Source organism: Ascaphus truei, chromosome 12 (genome assembly GCF_040206685.1).
Source record: "Ascaphus truei isolate aAscTru1 chromosome 12, aAscTru1.hap1, whole genome shotgun sequence".
In the NCBI taxonomy this organism is placed as follows: domain Eukaryota; kingdom Metazoa; phylum Chordata; class Amphibia; order Anura; family Ascaphidae; genus Ascaphus; species Ascaphus truei.
In genome coordinates, this window is record NC_134494.1 from 27,223,636 (window position 1) to 27,249,512 (window position 25,877).

Below are 25,877 nucleotides of genomic sequence, written 5' to 3' on the forward strand. Positions count from 1 at the left end.
AAGTATATATATTATAATCATAATATACAATATATACTTGCCTCTTCATGTAAAATTACCACACTATTCTATAATATTCCATTCCCATTGAATTATTAACGCCTTCAGTGCCATATTCACGTACAGCGTATGTCATGAAGAAGTCCTCCCCTCTCCCCCCCCCCCCCCCCCCGAGGCTCTTATGACGTACGCTTGGTTTTTAGGGGCTGTTCGCGATCATCGCTCCAGATTGTGAACTACACTGAAGAGGGGGTGGGGGGTGCGCGTGGGCTCTGCCCCTCCCCCCCCTTAACATCTTGTCCTGCCGCCGGACTCTAAAAGTGATCCACCAGGGCCAGAGGTTCCATGGCCACGGGGCTGGCAGGACCCTCGGGGTTAAAGAACAACAACCTGAAAGGACAGTTATGCAGATTTAAAATGGCCAGATAAATACCAAGTCTGCTATTACATCTGATAGTCCAGTGATGGAACAGGCATTAAACTGGTGCCTGGGTCAGAGAAATGACCGGTTTTGTGTTTAATATGTAAATGCTCAATGTTTGGGCATCATACTGTGTCATCTGCATTTGTACTGTAAAGTCTGACAATTAGCATTTCTCCATCTGCATGACATTACTGTATGAACATAAATACCCAGTGCGATGTGCAGTAATGTTGTAGGCACAAATGGCACGGCATCAATAAAGGCCCCGGTTTAAACCGAGTGCAGCTAAATTGAATTTTATTGATATAAATAATATCCATGATTTCTTCCGCCAGAATTTGCACACCGTTGATGCGTCTCTGCTTTATGGGAGTACGACAGGACAAAGTGTTCATTGTGTTGTGTGCCATTTCCCAATTTTATAGCCCAACTGTTAAGGAAAAAAAAAAAACGAATGAGCAATTTCATGATATTAGCAAATTCTAAATATAGGAAGAATTGTGCATTATACAAAGTGAAAGGGCTCTGTGTATTGGAGATTTACAAAAGCATTGGTAAAATGTCTTTACATGCGCCAGCAGTAGTAATTTCTGTTGTAATTGTACATCAGAGTACTGTGTGTACCAGGCCCAGTATTTTTTGTGTTACAGATCCCATGGGAAGATAACACCCCCGGAGGGAGGGAGGTACAACATTACCATTCTGCATAAACTCATGCACGTGGAGAGAATGGAGAATAGCATTGTTGATTGTGTAGGAGAATGATTATAAGTTTCAACTCCGGAGCAAAATGAAGCGACAGTATGTTACCCAGCATTTCAATGTTAATCTTCTTTTATTTAGGATATTATTGAGTACACATTTTTCTTGACAAACGGTTCATTGGTAAATTAGTGACGGAATTTGCAAGGAGAGCCCAGTAGTACCATATTTGCCCGATGAGAAGGTGACTCTGAATATAAGGCGACCCCCTACATTTCAGTGGCAGTTGGAAAGAAAAAAGTTTACTCAGACGCACACACACACACACACTTTCTCTCTGTGGGCCCTATTCAGAGAGGGTTGATAAAAAAAATCGCCAGGGAATTTAAAATTAGTGTTTTTTGGGCGTTGCTATCACGGTATTCAGAAAGGCTCGATTACCTGTGATAGCAAAATGCCCAAAACGGGCGAGTTGCTGCCAGCGACAGCATCGAGCCCCTGAAAAGGCCTAAACCGGCGATTCATTTCTGCTGCAGAGAGATCGGCTCTGAGAGAGCCGCCTCTCACAGCGGAAATGTCGCCCGAAAATTATTTATTTAAATATACATTCCTTTAATAGTGTAGAGGTGCAGAGGGTCTCCGGTGCTGAACCACGTTGGTTTTATGTCCGGGGACCCCCTGCTTCCTGAGATACAGGCACCTTTATGGGGTGCCGGTATCTCCTATGCAAGGAAATGTCCCGGTCACGTGACGCGGGACATTTCAATGCAGAGGGATACCGGCACCCCATAAAGAGGCCTGTATCTCGGGAAGCAGGGGTCCCCGGACATAAAACCAACGTGGTTCAGCTCCGGAGACCCCCTGCACATCTACACTATTAAAGAAATGTATATTAATAAATATTGTAATAAACATTAATACACGCACCCCCCTCCGCCCAAACCCATACAGTACAGTAATGGGCAAAATAACTATTATCCAGATATGGATAATAGATTATTTGCCCATTATTAATCACTGCATTAGCATACAAAAATAAAGTAAATAAATACAGTTATACTTACCACAACAGCAGGTCCCTCTGTCCTCCGTAGCAAGAAATCATATATACATAATAAAGACATTCTAATGGCCCCTAACCCCTTAATCACCTTAGCGGTTACTAACCGCTATTGTCATTAAGGGGTTAACCCACCCTGACCCAATACCAACCCGGGAGGCCTAAGCACCCACCCTGACTGACTTTACCCACCCTGTACCCATTGAGTAGTATATAGTGGTACATCATACCCATATAATAATAATATGGGCATGATAAGCCTCTATAGCACTCAATGGGCACCCTAATGACAATAAATTAATACACAAGACACACAGTAATAAAACCTTATCTAAACTCCAAAAAAACACACTTCACTAAATAAAAACAGTAGCCAGCTAATGATTAATATATTATCAGTCAATTTGCCTCCCCCAAAAAATCAAAAAACACATCCAAAGATTAAACCTGTAAAAAGAGACATTTACAAACATTGAATATATTACTTACCATTAGAAGCCGTGGCCCTCCGACTCCCGGGGAAACAGGAAGCTCACGACCCTTGAAGGCCTCCAACAGCATCTGATGCCATCCGCCATGAAGATCCGGCTCAGGTATCCCAATCTTCTTTTTTCTTTCTTTAATTACCTTCTTCTATCTACATCTGTAACCATTTCTTGTTCTTCTTTATCTTCTTTCTTCATCTGTCAATCCAAAATACCCCATGTTAAATCCCAGCCGATGCTGTCTCGTTGGCTTCTTGGGCTCAAATGAGGCGTCACGGCCTTAAATATGGCTTGTGACGTCACATTTACCCTCAAAATGGTTAACAGCCACCTGATTGGCTGTTAAAACCATGTTCCGACTTAATTTTTTTTTTGGCCGTGACGTCACTTAAAGGGAATGATGCCAGCCAATGGCTGTGCTTCATTTGCCTTTAAGATGACGTCACAAAGCCGGCGTCAGATGGTATTTCAGCCAATCAGAGCGTGGGAACAAATTCCACACTCTGATTGGCTGAACTACCTTGTGACACAGCGGCCATCTTGGATTTAGTGACGTCATGTTAAAGGGAAATTAAGCACAGCCATTCTGATTGGCTGGCATCATTCCCTTTAAGTGACGTCACTACTTAATGTTATATTATGTGTTTTTTTGGAGTTTAGTTACGTTTTATTACTGTGTGTCTTATGTATTAATTTATTGTCATTAGGGTGCCCATTGAGTGCTATAGAGGCTTATCATGCCCATATTATTATTATATGGGTATGATGTACCACTATACTACTCAATGGGTATAGAGTGGGTATAGTCAGTCAGGGGTGTGTGCTTAGGCCTCACGGATGGGTGAAGGGGGTATTCGCCCTAAGGATGGGTGTTTAGACCGTGCGGGTGGGTAGCAGTTGGGTTAACCCCTTTATTACCTTAGCGGTATTAACCGCTAAAATAATGAAGGGGTTAACTCCCCCCGCAACCCACCGCAAGGCCTAAACAGCCACTAAGGGCCAAATTCCCCCTTCACCCACCCCCGCTAGCCACTGTATTGTATTGTATTGTATGTTTCTTACAGTAAGCCTGGCATGGGTGTTTAACCCCTTCATTGCCTTAGCGGTTAGCCGCTAAGGTAATGAAGTTGCTGTACATGAATATTTCCTGCCTCGGATGCATGCCGGGGGGGGTCTGGAGCTGCTATTAATGGCTATCAGCTCCGGAGACCCCCGGCATCAATCCGAGGCAGGAAAGGGGCCTGATTTTTTCTAAGTCCCGACACATCTCTGCTCATCGAGGCATCTCCCCACCAATTGACCAAAAAATTTGTGGTGAATTGGATTTGGGGAGAAGAACGCCTTTTAGGGCTGCGATAGGCCGCGACAGCCGACTCGCGGGTCTCTGAATTGCGCGAGTTTATCAACCCTCCGAAAATGGTCGGTAAGCGGCTGATCGCCGCTCAGTCTGCGAATTTCGGATAGCGATAAAATTTTGAGTCAATACAGGCCGTTATCGAGCACTTATCGAGGCTATCTGAATACGAGTACCCATTTTGGGCGATAAGTGCTCGATAAGGGCCTTATCTAGGCTTTCTGAATAAGGCCCTGTGTCTCTCTGTGTCTGTTTCTCTCTATCTATCTCTCTGTCTTTTTGTCTCTGTGTGTGTCTCTCTCTGCCTCTGTCTCCATGTCTCTCTCTCTGTTTCTCTCTTGGTTTGAGCTTCCTGCCACAAGCAACATCGCTTCTTCAGGCCCCCAAGGTGGAGCTTCCCCCGTTTTACCCTCCTACCTTATCTACCTGACAGCTGATTGGCTCGCAAAGTGGGCAGTGCCCGATTATAACGCGAGTATGTACTTTTCAACTTAACTTTAATGAAAAAAAACCTTGCCTTATAATCAGGCAAAACCAGTATATAGCAGGAGGCTGAGCCATGAACCAGGTATCTGGTAAATGCACTAAACGACTTCATACATGAACCCTTTCCCCTTGCAGACGCACTTACCAGAACACCTTCCTACGGTCTCTGTACGTTCTTCCTACTTACCAATTAGATTGTAAGCTCTTTGGGGCAGGGACTCCTTTTATTAATGATACTTTTATGTCTGAAGCGCTTATTCCCATTATGTGTTACTTGCATTATTTGTTATTTATATTATCATGTCACATGTATTACTGCTGTGAAGCAAGCGCTATGTACATTAAAGGTGCTATATAAATAAAGATATACTGTACTGTACTGTACATACATACATACGAGAAGGACAAGGCTCATTATTGTAAGGCAGACCAGGTATAGTAGAGTAAGTAAATAAAAACAAAACAAGTCCTACATTAATTAATCCTGATTAGTGGGAGATCCCTTTTAATAAAGTGAGACAGGGATACTAGTTTAATTTTGAAAGACACATTACAGTAGGTAGAGATGGGCAAAGTATGTGCCGCGAATATAGCACATTTTTCACATTTCCGAATATTTGCAAATTTGTTAAGAGTTTAAAAATAATACAGTATTTATTTTTTTTGGTAAATTGGAAAATTCTAAAAATTTCCACACAAAAAACCTCAGAGAAAACTGGAAAATATCCAAACATGAAAAAAAAACTTCAAAAAATTGGATAATGTTCGAAAATGTTTAACATATTTGGAATACGCAAAGAATATTCAAGAATGAAAGAATATTCCGATATTTGGGAAAAAGTATTTTAATATTGTAAATATTCGAGAATTTTTTTCAAATTCTTCAGCAAATTTGGAAGAAAAAAAAAAATTACCTGCAAATCGAATTTCAACACATTCACTTATCTCTACATGTAGGTTGAAAAATACATTTCCAGAAGAAGGTCCTCAACAAATGATTGGCTGCTTGAACCCGTGAAAGGGATACATGTTGAGTAATTGCATCTCCACTGAAGAAGATGCTGAATTCTTTGAATGGTGTAAGTACAAGTGATGTGCTTGGATATTGACACAAATTAATAAACCTACCTGCAAGTCCTCTACCACCAATCTGAGCTAGATTTGTATTGGCTCTTCCTGCAAGCAGTATTACCCATTCTGTCACCTCTAAGTGACCTTCAGGATACAATGTCGATGTTGTTGGGTTGTGAATGATCTCTTTATCTGAACCGATAATTAAAGATTTGCATGTGTGTATTCAAGTGATTTAGGTTTAGGGATGTTAAATATCACATTTAAAGCTTATTGCTCAAATTTAATTTAGAACCTGATAAAGAATACAAGAATGTGATTTTGAAGAATACAGATGACAGAAGGTATTGAAACGGCAATGAATAATGTTTGGAAGATGCCAGTTTGTTTCTTGTTGTTGCTTCTTTGCATTGCTTGTCCTATATAGGGTCCTCGCGAACACCATCAATTCACAGATGGTTCGACTTAAAAAAAAATTCCGTAGGGGAAAAGCGCATCTCATAAGATGCCTTAGTTATCGTATGTGCAACACAAACTTAATAGGATACGCACTATGTAAAATATAATGCGCGGTTGGTAACAAATTCATCTTAATTCAATTACACAGGTAAAAACTGAACAGGTGTTCCCATAACTGGTCCCTTTGCAAATTGTATAGCTGCAGTATGCTAAGTACAGTACTGCATGTGTCAGTGATCTAAGATTCAATTCCCAAACTAGAACATATGTGCAGCTAAAAGATGGCAGCTGCTTAGAAAGTAGTCAGAAAGAGAATAAATCCAAGGTGTCTACAATTACCACTGGATTTTAATGTTACATTACAAGCTCACTGGATGATCATGGAGACTGCAATTGGAAGCATGTACTGTAATTAAATAAAGAGGCCAGGATATCATGGTATGTATTTATATTCAAATTGGGAAAAGGAAATTTTTAGAAAGCGGTTAGTCCCAGTTTTGTTCAATACAATTACCCCACAACTGTTCTACCCATATTGCTTACGATTGACAGACCTGTCTCCTCTCTGCTCTTTTGGTCTCTCTTGCTCTCTCATGTTGAAAAGCCTTTTTTTTTTCCTTTTCTCAGATTAAGCCAAACAATATAAAATATAGAGCCAGTTGAAAACAGGAAAAGATGCTCATGAATAAAATGTTTGCCTTTATACTTTTGATAAAGAATAGGACGGTTACATAGTTACATAGTAGATGAGGTTGAAAAAAGACGTAGGTCCATCAAGTTCAACCTAACGGTGTTATGGAGGGATATGGAAGCCACTGAAACCCTTAAGAAACAGAACCATAGAATGTGCTCACATTCACAGGGCCAGATACACCACACTGATAAGGGGATCGGGGAAACATACGAGATTTTACATGACCTCAGACAGGAACCCCTATTACTGTATTTTACCTGAGTTAGTGCTACTGTATACTCAGTAACATATTTATATGCAAAACCAATGTCTGTGTAATTGTGCTCATCAGCATAGGGTTAATGTCACATTATTTAATTTATCTTCAAATAATGTGATGATTATTTAAGTAGTTTTGGCATTGCTCCCATCCAGACTCAAACTCAGACTCTGAAATAGGAGATACCTCCGTAGGGCCAATAGGAAGCCGTGACGTCATCTGGCGAGGCTTCCTATCGGCCTGCGTGACGCGGGACCTTTAAACTTTGCAGAGCTACCAGCACCCCCTTTGGAGGTCTGCATCTCTGGAAAAAGGGGATCCCTGGAGCTGAAATTAATGGGGTTCAGCAGCAGGGATCCCCTGATTAAAACCTATGTTAAAAAAACGAATAAAAAAAAAAACACCCCACATGAATTGCTCCTTTAACATCACGTTATTTGCTTTAGTAGATGTGCTGCACTACTATTAAAGTGATGTTAACATCACGTTAAATAGTGTAATGGAGCTTAGTCAATCTGATCCATAGTGTGGCTATGACCGGTGATGTTACTTTACCAACGTTTTTAGTCATTAATTTAATCCTATATGTAGTATTTGCCTTTAACTTGTGCCCATATTTATCAAAATTAGCCTATTTCTATTTAACATAATGAAAGGCTGTAGAGTAGTAATAATAACTTTTGTATCTGATACTTAACACGATAATGGTGCTCGCCGACAGGAGGCACAGTTAGTTTTGATTAGGGTTGATCTCGGATCTCCTAAGTTTTATCTGATCTGTAAATGCTCTAGATCAAATATTATTACCATTAAATATACACTGGGCCAATTACATTTAAGTCCATACACTACAAAAGACAAAAAATAACCAACGCTACATCCACTATGTCAAAATACATAGTTAAATACTTCAATTTTAGTATTCTCATGAGTAAGGGTCATTTAGTTAAACCCTTTGGCCAAAGCGTTATAAGCCTGTAGCCACTTCACGGCATGACCAGTATGCAGGTCCTAACCCTACCTGTGAACATTCTCATTTACCTCTGCAGTGGAGGAAGAATGGCCTCAGTGGGCGTGTCCTGCATAGGTACATGGAAAAACCTTACCCATACACTACCCACAGAAATAACTAAAAAGTACTATACAAACCATACTGCTTTATGGGTGCAAGTATTACCTTGTGAATGCCGTCTCAGGAACAAATGCAAAGCAATCTCGGCTTAAAGTTTCTTTGCCGTGGAAGCCCTACAATGATGGGTGTTAAGGGAATGTGACCTAAGTTATGACCATGTCATGGAAAATCTGATTTCCACAACACTGGCACTAATTTAATATCCTAGACAGAATACTTGACGCCCATTCATTTGAAAGAAACAGAAAGGGTCCTCATAGCACATTGAATATGTGACAATCTGCTTCTGAAGAGCCCTTTCCAATCAGATTGGCATGCTTTGCTATTCTGTAAGGCCTTCTTGCATGAGCAATTCGTGTCTAAAAGGCTTTTTTAGAAGCGGTTTCCATCCGGCTCTGCCAATCCGATTGGCTTGTCAAAGAAAGCCTCAAATTCGATAATTTTTTTTTTTACGACAACTGCAATTCTCGTAGCTCCGTCATGCAAACCGTTTCTAAAAACGTTCCTTTTTTTTTTCTTTACACCTCCATAAGGGGCGGTGAGATTGCTATTGCGAGTTCCATCTAGGGACTGAAATATGGGTTTGGCTGAGAGAGAGAGAGAGCAAACCCTATATTTCAGCAAACGCCATGTGTCAGACTGGGGATGGAGTTAACACCACCTGAGGTCACTCTGCTTCTAAAGCAAGTGCAATCCGGGCGGTTTGGCTGTTAAACCAGGCGGTTTGTCACTTTTTATAGACGCGGTTTAAAAGGTGCAATTTGCAATAGAAAATAGGGGGTTTTGCTCACATTTCATTCCACTACTTCTGAACATGCCAACCCCTGCGGTTTGACAATGACAAATTCGGAGCTACGACAATATACTGTACTCTATTGACTTTAGAACCAAACTCTCACAGTAGCCTGTATTACCATAACAAGGCACAGCCCTGCAGGACAAACAGCATAAGGACACCCGCAGCTGCCGAAGCGAGATCTGTGAATGTGAGCTACACGTAACCTTCAAAAAAAAATTGTTATATCTAAGCCATGGTTTTATAGCTTAGCAAACGCACAAGTTATTCTTTTGTTACACACATATTCTAAATATTGCAAGAAGAGCAGAACATTGTACCCAATGGAAGGGACATTTGTTCATGACAGACTAAGCAACTGTACATGTGATATGCAGTAAGTATTGTGCTTCATTCCCAATGTATTATTCCGCAGATTAAAGCATTGTATGTCGAACAGTATTCGTTTTTCCAACAAGTACCAGGCGTATGAACAAGATTAAATAGTTGGACTGTTTCTTATTTGAAAGACGCAGCCAACAGAATACAATTTCCTCTGTTGTTATAATGCTTAAAGCACTGTTGCCTTCAAATTAAGGTTTGCTTGCTCATGACAACTACATAGCAGAGCTATCTATAAAAAGATGTTATACAATAGAGGTCATGTGGCAAAGCAAAGAAGATCATTTAATTTAAACAGGTAACTAGGATCTGACACACACTGGTAGGAAAGACTAAAAAATGAATTATAAAGATTTGGTACACAGATCGGTCAATGTTACATACAAAAAGATGGGGGGGGTGCCAAACTCGCGTGTTGTAAGTGAAACTTCTCTGCCCAGGAGCGAATGGCGCTGGCCACTTCAGTGCATGCGGATCTGGCTGCTTCTGCGCATGTGGCGTTGCCTACTTCTGCGCATGCGCGAACGGCGCTTCTGTGCATGCAGAGCTGGCCACTTCTGCACATGCGCAGGTGGCGCTAACTACTTCTGTGCATGCGCAGGCGCCGCTGACCACTTCTGTGCATGCCGAGGGGCTGTGAGATTAGGCTGCGGGGTCCCTGCGTGCACCTTACTTCCATTACACATTTTGGGAACTTCCATTACACATTTTCGCCACCTATGAGAATTTAGTAGGTGCCAGCCCTTTCGCTTTCAGTTTCACTTAAAACAAAATATTGATACTGTGCTCCTTCATAAGAAAGTTACATTTTGTTAGATAACGCTTATTAGCACCTGTTACATACAGCTCACCTGTTAGCACATGATCTGCATATGGGACACGGGTTAATATAAAGCTCTCTAGCTGGCTCATTTTTTCACCTTGGCAAAGATCCCTCAAATGAACAATATCTCCCCTCAATCCGTCCCCATATACCATCTGTCACAAACAGCACACAAGTGAGCATGTGACTTATATATGCAACCAGGGTTAATACACACTGCTACTCTAGCCAACTAACCTTTCTTATCCGCAAGGTACTTTCAATTAGTTAATATTAACCCCGTCCTCAATTGCAATCATATCTATCTGCTGCCACCACCCAAGAAATATGCAAAATATGTAATTAATATATTTGTCAGGGTCTCAGGTCCCTGTTTATTATAGATAAAACTATGCACTTAACTCACAAAAATCAGTTGTACCAAAATGTGTCCGAAAATGTAATTCTCTCTCCAGAGCGTGCAACACTTCCTCCCAAGCCCCAAAGCATTACTTATTAAGAATTGTTTAATATATATAAAAATACAGTGCATAGATTACAGAAAAAAGAATTACAAGAACATAAAGGTACAATACATGCAGTACAGTTTCTTTAAATAACAGTATAAAACAGAAAAAAACAGAAATCCCTATACAGTACATTACCATGTCATACAGTAGGTTTTCCCCCAGAGAGGTCATTGGCGTATGAAAATGAAAATTCAAGTGTTTGATCCAAAAACACACCTCTTGTTGAATTCTGATTTCATAACTCCAGGGCAATACCTATGTACCATTCCTCTCCCACTGAAATAACCTAAGCCAACCACCATCATAAAATCAACTGCTAGGTTGCCAGTTATACGACTTAGAAAAAACCCTGCTCTAAAAAGACGTTTTAAAATCTTGACTCATTGTAGGAACGCTCATAACTTGATTTCCCTAATACTTAGGCAGAAGCCATCTTCACGGCTGCATTTGTGCTCTCTACACACACACCTACGTCTAAAATATGAACGTCTAATGTCTATTTTCGCAGGAGAAACAGTTATCTGTCCATGGCACCTCTTACCCTTCTAGTGTGTGCAATGATTTGATTTGCCTTATTGCCACAATGCCGTATATGTCCCTGTTATTATGCAGAATAGTTGACGTCATATGATATTCTCATTTTTAATAAAGTCCTCCAACTAAGCGGTGACCTGTTTCTCTCCCCTCTGGGACACACAAGTGATCATTCAAGAATGTTTAGTTTTCTTTGAGGCTGACAGCTTGGTATCTGGCTATCCTTTATAGCCTTCTAAATGACACATATGTCACTTCTAGTGAGCCATCAGTGATAACCCTCCCAATTAAGTCCTCTTTGAAGATCTGCACAGACACACGAAGGGTCTTAGCCTCTCATATACCCAATATAGAGTAGTTTTAAGAGAAACGGTAACCACATTAACCTCTGAAAAAACAGATTGATTAAAATACAAAATATCTCATTAAATATCATAACAACACCCATTTTTATTATAATTATGCTATGAGAACAAAAGTAAAGGGAGAACATTTTAGATCAATCATTGTTTCTATAAAGACAGAAGTAGACGTTTAAGCTTCAAAATAAAAAAAGGAGCTTTACACTGGACAGTTGCCTCATTCACTGAGCCTGAGACAAGTCCTGTTATACTCCCTCTTATTTACATCCTGTGGTTGCAACCCAAATGTTCCATATCCAAGCACCTTTTCTAAGACTTCACAACTAACATAAAAAGTGACAGTGTACTCATTTGCATGTCATTACCCAGAATCCCTGGCTGCAGTGGAAGTACTGTAATAGATAATGGTGAAAGGCTGGGTTGCAGACCTGTCTGAGATGTGAATGTGCTCACAAGTGATATTTTTATTTACTGCACAGCTAACATACTAAGTGTTGTTTATTAAAACTTTCTTCCATCTTCACTGCCCACATGGCTTACCTGACTGCCAATATTTAATCATAGCAAATCCTGAAAGGCATAACAACGGCTTATTAAAATGACAGAAGGAGAACAAAATAATTAAAGTGTTTTGCTTCTCACATGTAGATTTCACAGGCATTCCTAGAGCTCATTATCTTAATCCTGAGTAATTGCCACAGGTCTGGGAGCCCATGCTCAAGCAAATGAGATCTGTTAGCTGGACGTCACTGCAGTTACAATATGCACACACTGTTTCTGTTAATACACTGTCCATGGTACTAGGATACTTCAGTTTCTTGTAAGGTAGGAATGTACAAACTGGGAGGTGCGAGATGCCGGGGCACCGTGAGACCTCTGTAAATTTCCTTACCTTGGCTTCAGGCGATGCGTTGCCATGGCAACCCGCAAGGTCACGTGTCGTTGTGCTGCTACAGCAGTGTGACATGACCCCACGGCGTCATTTGATGCCAGAGCCAAGCAGGAGGGGGGGGGAGTTAGGGCGAGCAGGGGAGGGGGGGGAGAGCAGACATGGGGGCGCAGACTGAAAAGTTTGCGCACCCCTGTTGTAAGGGACTTGTATTTGTAACATGGCTTACAAGGTGTAATAAGTGGCTGCAGGTTTGAAATACGTGTGTCATTGTGTATTATGTGATGCTCTGCACCCGTTTGTGTTGCAACAAACCCAACAACTAAATAGTAAATACCCCACAGTGGTTTGCTAGCAATGCTGCGCTACTAACTCTCTTGCTTTAGAAAGAGCTCGTTATGATAGCAGAGAAAGGGAAAATTATATTATATTTATTGTTTCTAGCGGCATACAGTACATTTCAACCTTCATTTCATTTCAATATAAATTATATATATTATATTTTGCTTTGGAGCCGACAGGCGAAACAGACACAATCAATGCTGGCTCCATGATGCTTAGAATCTACCCTTTTCTGCCCATGACACAATTTCTTAAGGAGCTGGCACTGACATTTACAAAGGATAAAGGGACCAAAAATGAGTCTTTTATTGGCAGTAAACTACATACAACAATCGAGCATAAATATGCTTTTTTTTTTTATCAATGTGAATATTCCATCTACAACATGAACTAAAAAAAAACCCTAAGCCTGGAGGTGAAAATCTGATAATAGCACAGGAAGTGCGCACACTGGAATGGAAACCTATGCTATGCTTTTAGACATTGGCCCCGGCACTGTCAGTCCCCGATACATTTTAGAAATGCCGTGTGTCCTGCTGTAGCGTTTCCTTACCCGAACTCCGAGCTCCACGTTCTCCCCGCCGTACACCTCCATGCCTTCGTCGAGCAAACCAATCTCTTCAAAGTACAGCCTGTCTACGATGAAGCAGCCAATGAGTGCGGGACTTCTAAGGGAAGCAGAGCCGTGTGATGTTAAGAAATCTTTACAGTAACAAAAGGGATACAATGAAAACCATTCTCACCAAACAGTGATCTGCATACGAGGACATAAAGCCAATGCGCTAGGAAGTAATAATATTCCTTATCGTCCTCTTAATTTCTGGGCGTTACTAATTGGTGCCAAGTCTTACTGTACCTTAAGGCCGGGGCGAGCAAACTTTTGAAGTCGCGCCTATCCCCTCGTCCCCTTTCCTGCTCTCTGGCATCTCCTCCTCATGTGACGTCATGTGACATCGCGTTGTCATGGCGACGCGTCGGTTGTTATAAGAAGATGCAGGAAAAGAAGCCGGAGAGAAGGTAAGAAGCAGTTACAGAGGCCCCACGCTCTCCCCGGGCCATCAGTTTAAATGCTGTGGGGAAGAGCGCGGGGCCTCTGTAAGTGCGGGGCTTGGTTAGGGGCCCCCTTAAATAAATGCCCCCCAGTTTGCGCACCCCTGCCTCAAGGCAGCAGTGCTCAACACCAGTCCTCAAGACCCCACAACACGTCAGGTTTCCCGGGTATCCCAGCTTCAACATAGGTGGCTCAGAGGCTCAGTCAAAGACTGAGCCACCTGTGCAGAAGAAGCAGGGACTGATTGAGTCACCTGTGCTGAAGCAGAGATATCCTGAAAACCTGACCTGTTTTGGAAGGGGGTGGGGGGGTTCTTGAGGACTGGAGTTGAGCACCCCTGCCTTAAGTAACATTCAATTCAATAGGACTGAAGGTGTGTGGATTCTTAGCACCATTTAGCAATGTTGGGCCAAAGATAGTGTTTCAATTTACATACAAATGGTTAAACACAACGTGGCTTTATGTATCAATGCAAAAGTGGAGCAATTCTGGGACACAAACATTGCTCCACGTGTACCAAAGAAACATTCCTGTTCATTTCAATGGGATTTTTTTCTTTGGTATATATGATTCCTTTTTTGCCCAGGTTTGCACCACTTTTGCCTTAATACTAAGCACCATTGTACTTAACCATTTGTATGTGAATGGAAACATGGTCCATTTTGGGTCCAATAGTTACTACACGATGCTAAGTCTAGTAAGCAAAATGATCTAATGGTGCACACTTTTATCTTACAAAATAAACCGTAGCGTTACCACCTTTTCAGCCTCGACCTTGGAGAGACATTTACCAGGACATCGAAGCAAACGTTTATTGTTATGTAGCTCTCTGCCAAGACCGAAACGCTGATAATCCGAGTTTTTGTTGCACTCATCTTGTGCATTGGTGCGCTTTGCCAATTACCTCTAAACCAGGGGTGCTCAAACTCAGTCCTCCAGGGCCACCAACAGGCCAGGTTTTCAGGTTATCCCGGCTTCAGCACAGGTGACTCAAACAAAATGACTGAGCCACTGATTGAGCCACCTTTGAGGAAGCTGCGATATCCTGAAAACCTGGCCTGTTGGGGGCCCTTGAGGACTGCGTTTGAGCACCCCTGCTGTAGACTGATGTGTTTTTGTGTGTATGGCTGTATGACTGAGGAAGCAGTAAAGGGGACCGTGAAACGTCGCTCTATTTTGCACACAACAGTGCGTGTCTGCTAACATGTCCTTTCCCTGTGTGCTGATTTTTCTGTATCTCTGCTTTTTTTGATGCATTATAGAAGAAACTTGGTGAGACCAAAAACGTAAGTCCTACATTATTATTTTAGAGTGCTGATCCAGTTTGGTTTTTGAATAGTTGTATGCATGTTGCAGTGTGGAAGCAAGATCACAGCACCTGAATTACAGTATGAGACAGGGTTAGCGCTAGTTCATTCTATTTTTTTTATGTGCAAATGTATAATGCGTGGTGCTAAAAACTGAATACAGTTGTGATGATTATAGTATAAAGATGATAATTCCTATATGATGCCTGGAGTATAATCTTGATTATGGGAGGGTACTGGGTGTGGTATCCTAGTTGTAAACCAGCGTGAGCGGCCCTCAATATATCCAGGAACCCAAATGCTAATTGTCACCCCACTTGAATACCCAAATCCCTTAGTGGAACATAATGACCATGTAGCAAGCAAAAACTCACAAGTCTGCTGCAGCGTCCATGTTAATTCACGTTCCAGGCAATCTAGGTGCGCCTCCGTCCTTGTAGGTTAAATACAATAGAGAGAAATGGCAGAGCACAACCGGAAAAATCCCAAAAAAGTTTAGAAGGAAAGTGCGTTATCCATAAAAATGTTTAATGGTCATGAAGGGAACAATGGCAAGACCTGGTAGGGTAATGCCTTGCCATTTTTCCCTTCATGACCATTAAACATTTTTATGGATAACGCACTTTCCTTATAAACTTTTTGGGGATTTTTCCGGTTGTGCTCTGCCATTTCCTCTCTTCTATTGTATTTTTTTATGTGTATGCCCATGTCTTAGTACCCTATTGTTGTTTTGTTTTAACTTCACCCCTTTTTGCAATTTTGGCGCGAGGAGTTAAAAGTTACCTGATAGGAGAAGTTGCATTTTCCATCTTCCACCAGGACTTGGGCGGATTCAGGTACCTGCACCACAGCTCCCAGTCAAACCCTTGCGCAGACAGTGGATACTCTTCAATCTCAAAGTTATCGTATTTAATGTTATCAAAGGATGGGGAAATGATGCGCTTCCTGTTTTCCTTGATCCTGGTAAGCACTGGTTCGGCCCTGTGAAGATAACAGCGCCTTTTAAAGTTTGGATTTAGTTTCACCGTTTCTCAGCAAATTCAACATGGCCGCCTGCTGGTGACTGAAGCAATCTTAGCGACATGATGTGCAGGTGGGATTTATATGTGGTGTGTCAATGTGGTATCAACAGTACTGTGCATTTTTACCTCCCTAGAAATAGGGAAGAGACATTAAGTATTTAACAAACCAAGAGGACTCCCAGACGGGAATCTGGGGTAGTTATGCTACAGCATAATGCACAGTTATGAAGAACAAAAAGAGGAGCGTGAGTTGCCAATTTAGGACAGGTGAAAAAGAAATTAAAAAATTCCAGGAGCAGTGTTACCAACCCCATCTCCCTTATCTAAGGGAACCCCATGAAGACCATGTATATGAGGTATCCCTTGGCTATTCCATTGTTAAGTTAGGTATGTGCATTCGTGTACATCTGCAAATGTATTTAATATTCCCTATACTGTAGTATGTCCGTAAGAAAGCAGCCAACACGATTAAATACCGTTTTGGTATCATTTGCTATTACAGTACCTGTTTATTAATTAATCGGGTATTTTTCGGTCAACCCTTCACCACACCTTCCCTGGTGGGGATTTGCAAGGCATTGCAAAGTGAGTAACTCTTGCAGTGAAGGTGCATCTTGTGGTGAGCAAAGATTAAATATACATCTGTTTATGAATAGATACATGTAAACCAGTTTGTATAATGTTTGGTAAATCAGCTATCTACGCTTTTTACGACTGTTTTATATTGTCTGAATACAGTCAATTTGCTTCCATTAGCTTATATTACTGAACCTTGAAGTGTAATAGGATTTCATGAATTTTCACTTGTCATTTGTTCAGATATTGTATATTTTGTTGACAGCTTCAAAGTGTTTCTTTTGGCGTCCTCGTGCAGTAAATGTTTTTATGAAAGATTAAACAGAACAAAGATTAGTACGAATATTTAATTTCAGCATGCACCGACCGATTCATCCAGCAAAATGTGTCAACCGAGAAAAAACTCCCAAGTATATTTCTCTATCGCACAAATGTGTTGACACATTATGTCAAATATGTTTGTTTGATGCTTTGTCGTTATAAAAGTTGTCAGCATTGCAAAGGTTGAATAACATTTTGCTTAAGTTACTTATTCTCTTTCCATTAAGCCAAGAAAACAAAAACAAACGAATCACTCAGGCTTGTCGTGTTTCACACGTTCGTTCAAGGATCAGCGATTTCAAGACGGCAAAGCTAAGTTAATCTCCAAGCAGTACAGCTCAACCCCCTTATAACGCTGTGCTTGGGGTCCAAAGAATCACATCGCGATACAAGCGGATCGTGTTATAAATAATGTACAATTGTATGCATTGTACAATAAAGTATTTAAGACACCAATAATCATGTTGTAAAGTATTCATAAATACGAAAATTGGGAGCCGCGCTTGCATCGCGTTATAAGCGGATTCGCGTTGTAACGGGTCGCGCTATAACGGGGTTGAGCTGCAGTTGGAGTGGTCTAAAATATAACGCATTGCTGGAACTTCCAAGTTTGGTAGAAGCCGGTGTGTTTTGGGATAAGATGTGCCTAATAACATCTATCCTGTCTCACTCTTCCGAACCCCTTTTTTTTACGGCCCTGCTGAGACGTTCTACACTTGCACAATGGGAAAGTTTGGTGGATGTTGTAGTTCTGTAACTAGTACTGTAGTTGTTGATATGGCATGGCAAGTTATTTTCCAGCCATCACTAATGCATATAATAAGAAATATGTTTTCATTCTTTTATTATGAAGAGGTTTAAGTTCCTCCAGAAAAGTGGCAATAATATATCTTGGGGAAAATCCACTAAACTCTGTTGCATTAGTGAACATAACGGGACGTTACCTAAAACAGGAACAGAGTGTAATTTTTCCTGAGTTAATACCGTATCCACACAGCTGAATATGTGCAAAACCAACATCTGTACTACATTTTCATTAGAATCGGGTTAACGTGACAGGATAACTATGCGTTATGTGGTGATATGGAAGTGTTGGCGTTACTGCTATCCAGACCCTTAAATAGAGCGTTTTCAGTCGTGAGGAGAGAGGTGAGAAAAGGAAAATAACGCTATATTATTTATATCATGCCTAACTGTGGCGTTGCACCCACCCAGACACTGCAAAAGCCCTATTTCAGGGTGTGGATGGGAGTACAGGCACGTTTAGCTGTGACTTAACGTTATGGTATTTAAGTCCCAGAGTTTATCTTAACAGACTTCAGTGAATAAGAGATCTGATACCCTAACATCTCATTATTACTAATGTCTAATATAGTTAACGCTATACTCTGTACAGGAGAAAATATGTCTTAGCATTATGTTCTTGTCCTTCAAGGATACAGTGTTACTATTAACATTACTCACGTTGTCTAATGAATCAGCACAGTTCTGACTTGGATAACAATGAAGTTTGAATCAGGGGAGCCTGGTTCAATTCCTGGTGTTAGCTCCTTGTGACCGTGGGGAAGTCACTTTATCTCCCTGTGCCTCTGGCTACAAAGTAATAGATTGGAAGCTCTACAGTGCAGGGGCAAATATTCTACCATTATCACTATTTTGTTAAGCAGCATCGTGGCGCTTGGTGCATCTGAGCCTTGGTCTAGAAATATTGCAAGATATTGAGAATAGAAACCAACAGAAGCCTGAAACATACCATCCCACGCTGAACTCCACATGTGCATCGAAAAGGGCAACCACAGGGGCTGTTGCAGCCCTCCATCCGCTGACCCGGGATCGTATCAGCCCCTCTTGTTTGCTGTGTCGGACCACCTTGATGAATCCAGGTTTACGCGTGTTAACCTCATCCACGTAATGCGTCAACTTCTCCTTCAGCTCCTCTGTTACAAAACACAAATACACTTGCATTGAACATATGTTCGAGTTGCGGTGCAATGAGCAACTCTTTGCCTTGATGTTTTCATAGCATGTGACCAAGAACACTAGAGCAACATACAGAATATTCATATGACTCAATACCCAACACGATGACTGGCTACAAAGTCGAAATGATGATTATACTTCGTATAAAATAGTAAACTACTGAAAGCTATACAAAGAACTATGTCATATTTTGCTCCCAGTGTATCAGATATTCATTTGGAAAGTTGTTATATGGGAATTACAGATACACCCCTCCCCCCCAGTAAGCTCAGAACCCAAACCCACCACACCATATATATTTCTGCTAAAAGGAGTGCTGCTGGGATTGTGACCTAATGTCAAAGAGCAAAAGCTCCAATGCCACATCCAATATGACAAATGAAATAGTTAAATACTTATGTTACATGAGGAATTAGGAAGAATGTTTAGACACAGAGGCTAACGATGTATCAAGACGAACTGTCTCTGGGGCGCGGCCTAAAAAACGTAAACGTCTCCGGTGCTGGAGACAGTGTCTTATGTGATCACACGGCGAGGGGTCCATGCAGTGCGGATAGGACCCCGGGCAGCATTAATCCTCCATTGCATGGGACCACCGTGGGCGCGTGACCGAGGTTGGCCACGGGTTTGCAAACCTTAAGTGTTGCTACATCTGTATATTAAAATGAGGTATATCCATTTTTGCGTCTGTCAGTCATATTATATCACTTTATTCTTATCGCAGTAACAAAGAGTGTAACCCCCGCACCCGTGTGAAATACGTGTGTGAAAATTCAAAGAAGCTTGAATAACATGTTTCTTACAAGTAAAAATAGAATGTAGGTGTAATCCTAGTTAATGTAACTACTGTATGATTACCTCACTGTACCACGCTGCGGAATATATTGGCGCTTTATAAATAAACGATAATAATAAGAATGTATGTTTGCCGTGTATATCAAAAACGTTTTCCAGCACTCGATACATGGCCGTCTCAGTCACTGCACTGACGCATTTCCAGCTTTTACATGGTGTAATGTGCACTTCTATCTTATTGCTAACATTTGACAATGTGTTGTTGTAAATTCCATACACAGACTCCATTGTCCCCTCTTGATACGTTGTGATCCACGAATGCCGTGGAATCTTATGGAAACTCTGCGGTTATCCTGCATCATAATGGGCTAATGCCGTGTTATCACCACCAGGAACAACGAGGCTGGCGACATCTGCACATTTTCTTTTTACATCCACATCGAATATTCAATTTTCTCTTTCTCTTTTGGAGAAGTAATATTTACTTAGGCTCCAAAAAAAGGCCTGGCACAGTGAATGTGCTAATGTGTGTTTGGAGCAGAGCTGCGGCCTACGTAAGAACAATGTCTTACATCTGGTGCACAATTTTAGACTTGCGCCACTTTAGATTTGAAGGATTTCTGGGGGCAAATAAAAGGCAGAAAGGGAAAGGAGCACAGAGAGGCAGAATTTGATACATCTCATTGTAATACATACACCATCTAACTCCTTCTACTGGCAGTTCCTAGGCCACAAACTTGGGCAGACGGAGCCAAATTGGAGCTAAATGCTTTAACACAAGCGGCAGGAAGATAATGCCGCAGTTTAGCTCCAGTATTGCCTTGTAAATGTGAAGAAAAGATAAACGTGCTAATAGCGCTAATGCAGTGATTAATTATTTGTGTAATTTACCACTAAAAGTGAATACCCAGTAGATCTTATACATATAAGATAGGCTGCCAGGAAAATGACCAATCAGATCACACATAACAAAAAATAATCCGGCGCCTAAAATAAGTCCACAATAGCAGATATAGCAATCTGACCAAATATCCAGTCCTGTTGACCTGGTATCCTTCAGGTATATCTTGAAGGATGACTCGCAATATGTGGAAAGAAACACCAAAACCGATCATAGTGTGTAACTTAAGGACTGTTGATACAGTATGACAATACATACACAAACAACAACAAATACGATAATACTAACAGACAGACAAACCAACTTATACGAACATAAAACTAAACAACACCTACTGATGAGCTAAAATAGACTAATTTAATAGAATTCTAAAAATAACAAAGTGTCTCCTACACATGGAATGATGACGTGGAATATTCTGCTCCAGTGGGGGTAAAAATTGGAATCCTACTTACAGCAAGCAGGAATCAGAGCGCATAATGGATAGTTTCTACCCTTGCTGGCAGGTCTCACGACCAGGATGTCAGTTGGGCTTGCCCCAGAGTATTGGTACCGCCGCTTTAGCCAGAGAGGAATTATCAACTCCGCGTCTGCGTGCGCAGCCAGGAAAAACACGAGGATATCATATGGGACTTGGCATCTACGGCGGCTTTAAGAGGAAGTACCGCTTTACTGGTGGGGTCAACGGAGGCGATACCGGAGCAGCGGTACAAGCGACGGCGGTACCAACACTCTGGGGCAAGCGCAACAGACATCCTGGTCCTGAGAAATGCCAGCCCCTTAGAAATGTTGCAGCATTATTTGCTAAGAAAGGCATGACACCAAGCAGTTGTACATTAAGAGTTAACTTTTAATTGCTAAACTTGCAAAGCCATTACATGAATCTTACATTGTAAAGGAAACATGAAGAATGGGAACTAACTTAGATAACGCCGGAGCAGTGACTTGTGATAACATTGGGTAGCAATGACGGGGTACTGTACTGGGGGAATAGGCACAAAAGCAGCAAGAATGCAGATTATTTTATACAAGTTTTATTATGTATGAGAAATGGTTGTTATTTCAGCATATCTGAAATAAAGCTTTTTTTTTTTGTGTAATAGAACAAAGTATCCAAGCTCTTCAGAAAACCTTATTCGGGTGTCTCATTAATGGCGTGTATAGATCAGTAATATTGCTTCTCTATTCAGAGAAAATGAGCATTTCTCCCTCGCATATCATTTACCGCAGTGAATGCAATAATGTCACATTACCTGATTTAAATCAAATCCAAGAGCATTTCAGAATTATTTTTTTTGTTCCTCTTTTGAAATAAATGTGATCATATAATGTCGGGAATTTACATCTAAGAACTTTTAATGTTTCCATTCCAAGATTGCTAATACATTTACATATTTTGTTTCCAACTATAACATTCGAAAAAACAAATAGGTAGCGCTATATCCCACAGTGAGCTGGCAGCCGGTGATATAACCCTGACCCCTAGTCAGGCTATAGAAGTGGAAAAGAAGTTATATCAGTGGCGCTCAACACTGTAATGATCAAAGCAATTCTAATAGATATTATAAAATATATATTATAAAATATACAACCAGAGCCACGGAAATCGCCCGTCCGATTGGATGCTCCACGTGGTAAGGGTAAACATGTAAATATACAAAGAAATCAAATCATAGCATAATACTGTAAAACATACACATACATAAACAAACAACACTTAACAAACGCTGAGAACAACAGGTAACTACTCACAATGGCATTTAATATGGCATATCATTAATATCTTAAAATACACTTATTACACATAAAATAGTACATAAAAACATATATTAGGTTCAGGCAAGATTCTCCAACTCGGGTGGGGGTACCTGCTTACCGAAAACAGGATGTAATCAGGCAATGGATAATTCAAAGAGTATCCCCTCTTATGGATAGCTGCTGCTGTTGCTGCTGCTGCTGTTGTTAACACCTGGGCTCAGACGAGGAGTCTATTATTGGCAGGGACAGGTTTTTCCAGCTAGCTGCGTCTGCCTCAGTCCTCTCCCAGCACTGCAGAAGCTCCAGGACCACACACAGAGATACTTCCTGGTCTGCCCGCACCACGTGCACCAAACACAGCAATGCTGAAATGTTGGATATTCCTACGCCAGCATGTGCTTTCCCACAGCTCACAGCTCACAGCTCACAGCTTCGGAAGGGTACAGCACTCACACCCGAGTAGTGGGGACCTCACAGAACCACAGTGGTTCTGTGAGGTCCCCACTACTCGGGTGTGAGTGCTGTACCCTTCCGAAGCTGTGAGCTGTGAGCTGTGAGCTGTGGGAAAGCACATGCTGGCGTAGGAATATCCAACATTTCAGCATTGCTGTGTTTGGTGCACGTGGTGCGGGCAGACCAGGAAGTATCTCTGTGTGTGGTCCTGGAGCTTCTGCAGTGCTGGGAGAGGACTGAGGCAGACGCAGCTAGCTGGAAAAACCTGTCCCTGCCAATAATAGACTCCTCGTCTGAGCCCAGGTGTTAACAACAGCAGCAGCAGCAACAGCAGCAGCTATCCATAAGAGGGGATACTCTTTGAATTATCCATTGCCTGATTACATCCTGTTTTCGGTAAGCAGGTACCCCCACCCGAGTTGGAGAATCTTGCCTGAACCTAATATATGTTTTTATGTACTATTTTATGTGTAATAAGTGTATTTTAAGATATTAATGATATGCCATATTAAATGCCATTGTGAGTAGTTACCTGTTGTTCTCTGCGTTTGTTAAGTGTTGTTTGTTTATGTATGTGTATGTTTTACAGTATTATGCTATGATTTGATTTCTTTGTATATTTACATGTTTACCCTTACCACGTGGAGCATCCAATCGGACGGGCGATTTCCGTGGCTCTGGTTGTATATTTTATAATATATATTTTATAATATCTATTAGAATTGCTTTGATCACAACTATAACATTCAACAAAGAAATCACCGTTTGTGATACAGTTAATGAAGAGAATATTACGCAAAACAGTTTCTGTATGATGCCTGGGGGGGTTATTTTTAAAATACTTCCGAAAACTAATTTTTACCATTTTTTTGAGGTCATCACACAGTGTATGTGAGTAAATCATGGAAGTACTATTATACGTATTATTTTAACCACGCCACATCGGGCACAATACAAATACCACACAGGAATCTGGAGTACAAAATCAGAGGAAGGTTCACCTGTTCCTCCAGCAATGTGGTGTACCTTATCATGTGCATGAAATGCCCAGGGGGCTGCTACTACATAGGTGAGACGGGACAGGGGCTAAACAAGAGAATAAATCTACATCGCCATAGCATCAAACGTGGAAGGAGAGACAGTCCTGCTGGGGAACATTTCTCTGACTCTGGCCACAAGATGAACGATCTGAAGGTGGCCATACTCAAAGGTAATCTTAGAACACCGAAAGAGAGACGGTTGCATGAATACAAATTTATGCAACTGTTCGGGACACTTAGCGGTGGCTATATATATCAGCATAATAACGCATGCTGTGACATTTTTTTAGATTATGAACTGATATAATTTATTATTGACATTTAATATTACAGAACAGTCTTTTCATATAGATCCACACTCACATAATCAGTAGGAACGTTAGTCCCCAGGGCTGCTCCGTGCCCGGTAAACCAACACTCAGAGTCAGTAGCAGATTTAACATTCAGGACGACCATAGGCACTTATCTTTATGCTGCCAGGGCTGGATCCTCCTGCAGCGTCGCGGTGTCAAATGACGCCGCAATGTCACGTGACAACGCATTTCCATGACAAGGCGACGGCTTGTGATGTCACGTTGTCATGGCAATACGTCACCATGTGAAGTCGCAGCGTCATTTGACGTCGCAATGCTACAGAAGGAGGAGGGGGCCTGAAGGAGTAGATAACAAACTTTTACAGAGATCCCACACTCTCCCTCAGCAATCAGGGAAGAGAACGGGGCCGGTGTATATGGGTGGGGGGAAAAAAAAGAAAGAAAATTTGCCACCCCCAAATTTTGCCGCCCTTGTCCCAGGCCTATCGAGCCTAATAGGAAATCTGCCACTAGTCATTGCAGAGAGTGTAATAGTTCAATAGTTCAAAAAAGAAGAACTAGTTATACCAGCACAAAATCACATAAACAATAGTAAACGTTTTTATTACATTTGAAAAACCATATACAATAAGCCACACAGTCCCGACAGTGCCTCTTTGAGACTTTATTTTGTATGTGATCCTGTGCTTGCATAACTAGTTCCCCCTCTCTAACTGGGTGGGCTACAACACCTTTTCTATTGTAAATTTATTGTGGTGGCTGGGGAGAGTTAGAGACCTCCACAGTTCATAAAACTCTCATTCCTGTAAATCAGTCGGTGTCATTCCCTGTGCTGCAGGTCTTTGTGGCAGAGAAGATGTTAACATGCGTTATCCACAGCGCCCAAACATTTCTGTACAATGCTTCTGCACTCATGGCTGCATTTGGAAGCCAGTGACTATTTGTTTTACTTTACTCTTGGGCTCCCCTTCGCTAAAGTGGATTTATTGCATTTTCCTTCTCGTTACATGCTTCCTTTCCCTGCATCAGCATAGGTTACGGAAAAACTCATTTCAGGCAGGAGTCCCTGTAGAATGCAGCGTTTATACAATGTATCTGGACACACGCAATTTTAAATACTTTCAAATATATATAATAGTGTCTTTCTAATATGGCGGTGCCATACTGTATGTGCGACTGCACCGGACCTCGTGCTCTCCCCCGGGACCCCACCAGTGGAGCGGGTGTGGTGGCAGCACTGGAGGGAGCTCGCCCAGGTGGCCATCATGGAAATCAGGCCAGGCATCCGGTGGGGTCCAACTTCATGTCATAACCCCACACCCCCTCCCGCCCCCCTGGGTGGGATACCTTCAGTATCGCCACAACCTTCCAACAGGTAGGGCTAGGGGGGGGATGGGTGGGGTGAGAGATCCCGCACACACTCTGCACCCCCATGATTATGCAATCCGGTCCTGCTCGAATGCAGAATAAAGTGGAATGTTATTAACTTTATATACAGTGTCGTGCACACTGTCAATCAAATCGAAATGTTGATGTTATATGGTGGACACACGTGACTACCTATTATATACATTTGAACTATAATTGGAGCACTAAT

The 25,877-nt window shown here is 41.5% G+C and overlaps 1 protein-coding gene across 1 annotated transcript in view; it reads right to left on the minus strand.

Annotated features, from left to right (window-relative positions):
* The window catches only part of GALNT18 (polypeptide N-acetylgalactosaminyltransferase 18), a 308,353-nt gene that overhangs the window by 27,278 nt on the left and 255,198 nt on the right, over nucleotides 1-25,877 (minus strand). Inside the window, exons 4-6 of the mRNA XM_075567108.1 lie at nucleotides 18,793-18,976; nucleotides 15,904-16,101; nucleotides 13,316-13,430 (exon numbers count right to left, since the gene is read on the minus strand). Coding sequence (XP_075423223.1) covers nucleotides 13,316-13,430; nucleotides 15,904-16,101; nucleotides 18,793-18,976 — 497 coding nt within the window. The remainder of the gene's footprint in view (nucleotides 1-13,315; nucleotides 13,431-15,903; nucleotides 16,102-18,792; nucleotides 18,977-25,877) is intronic.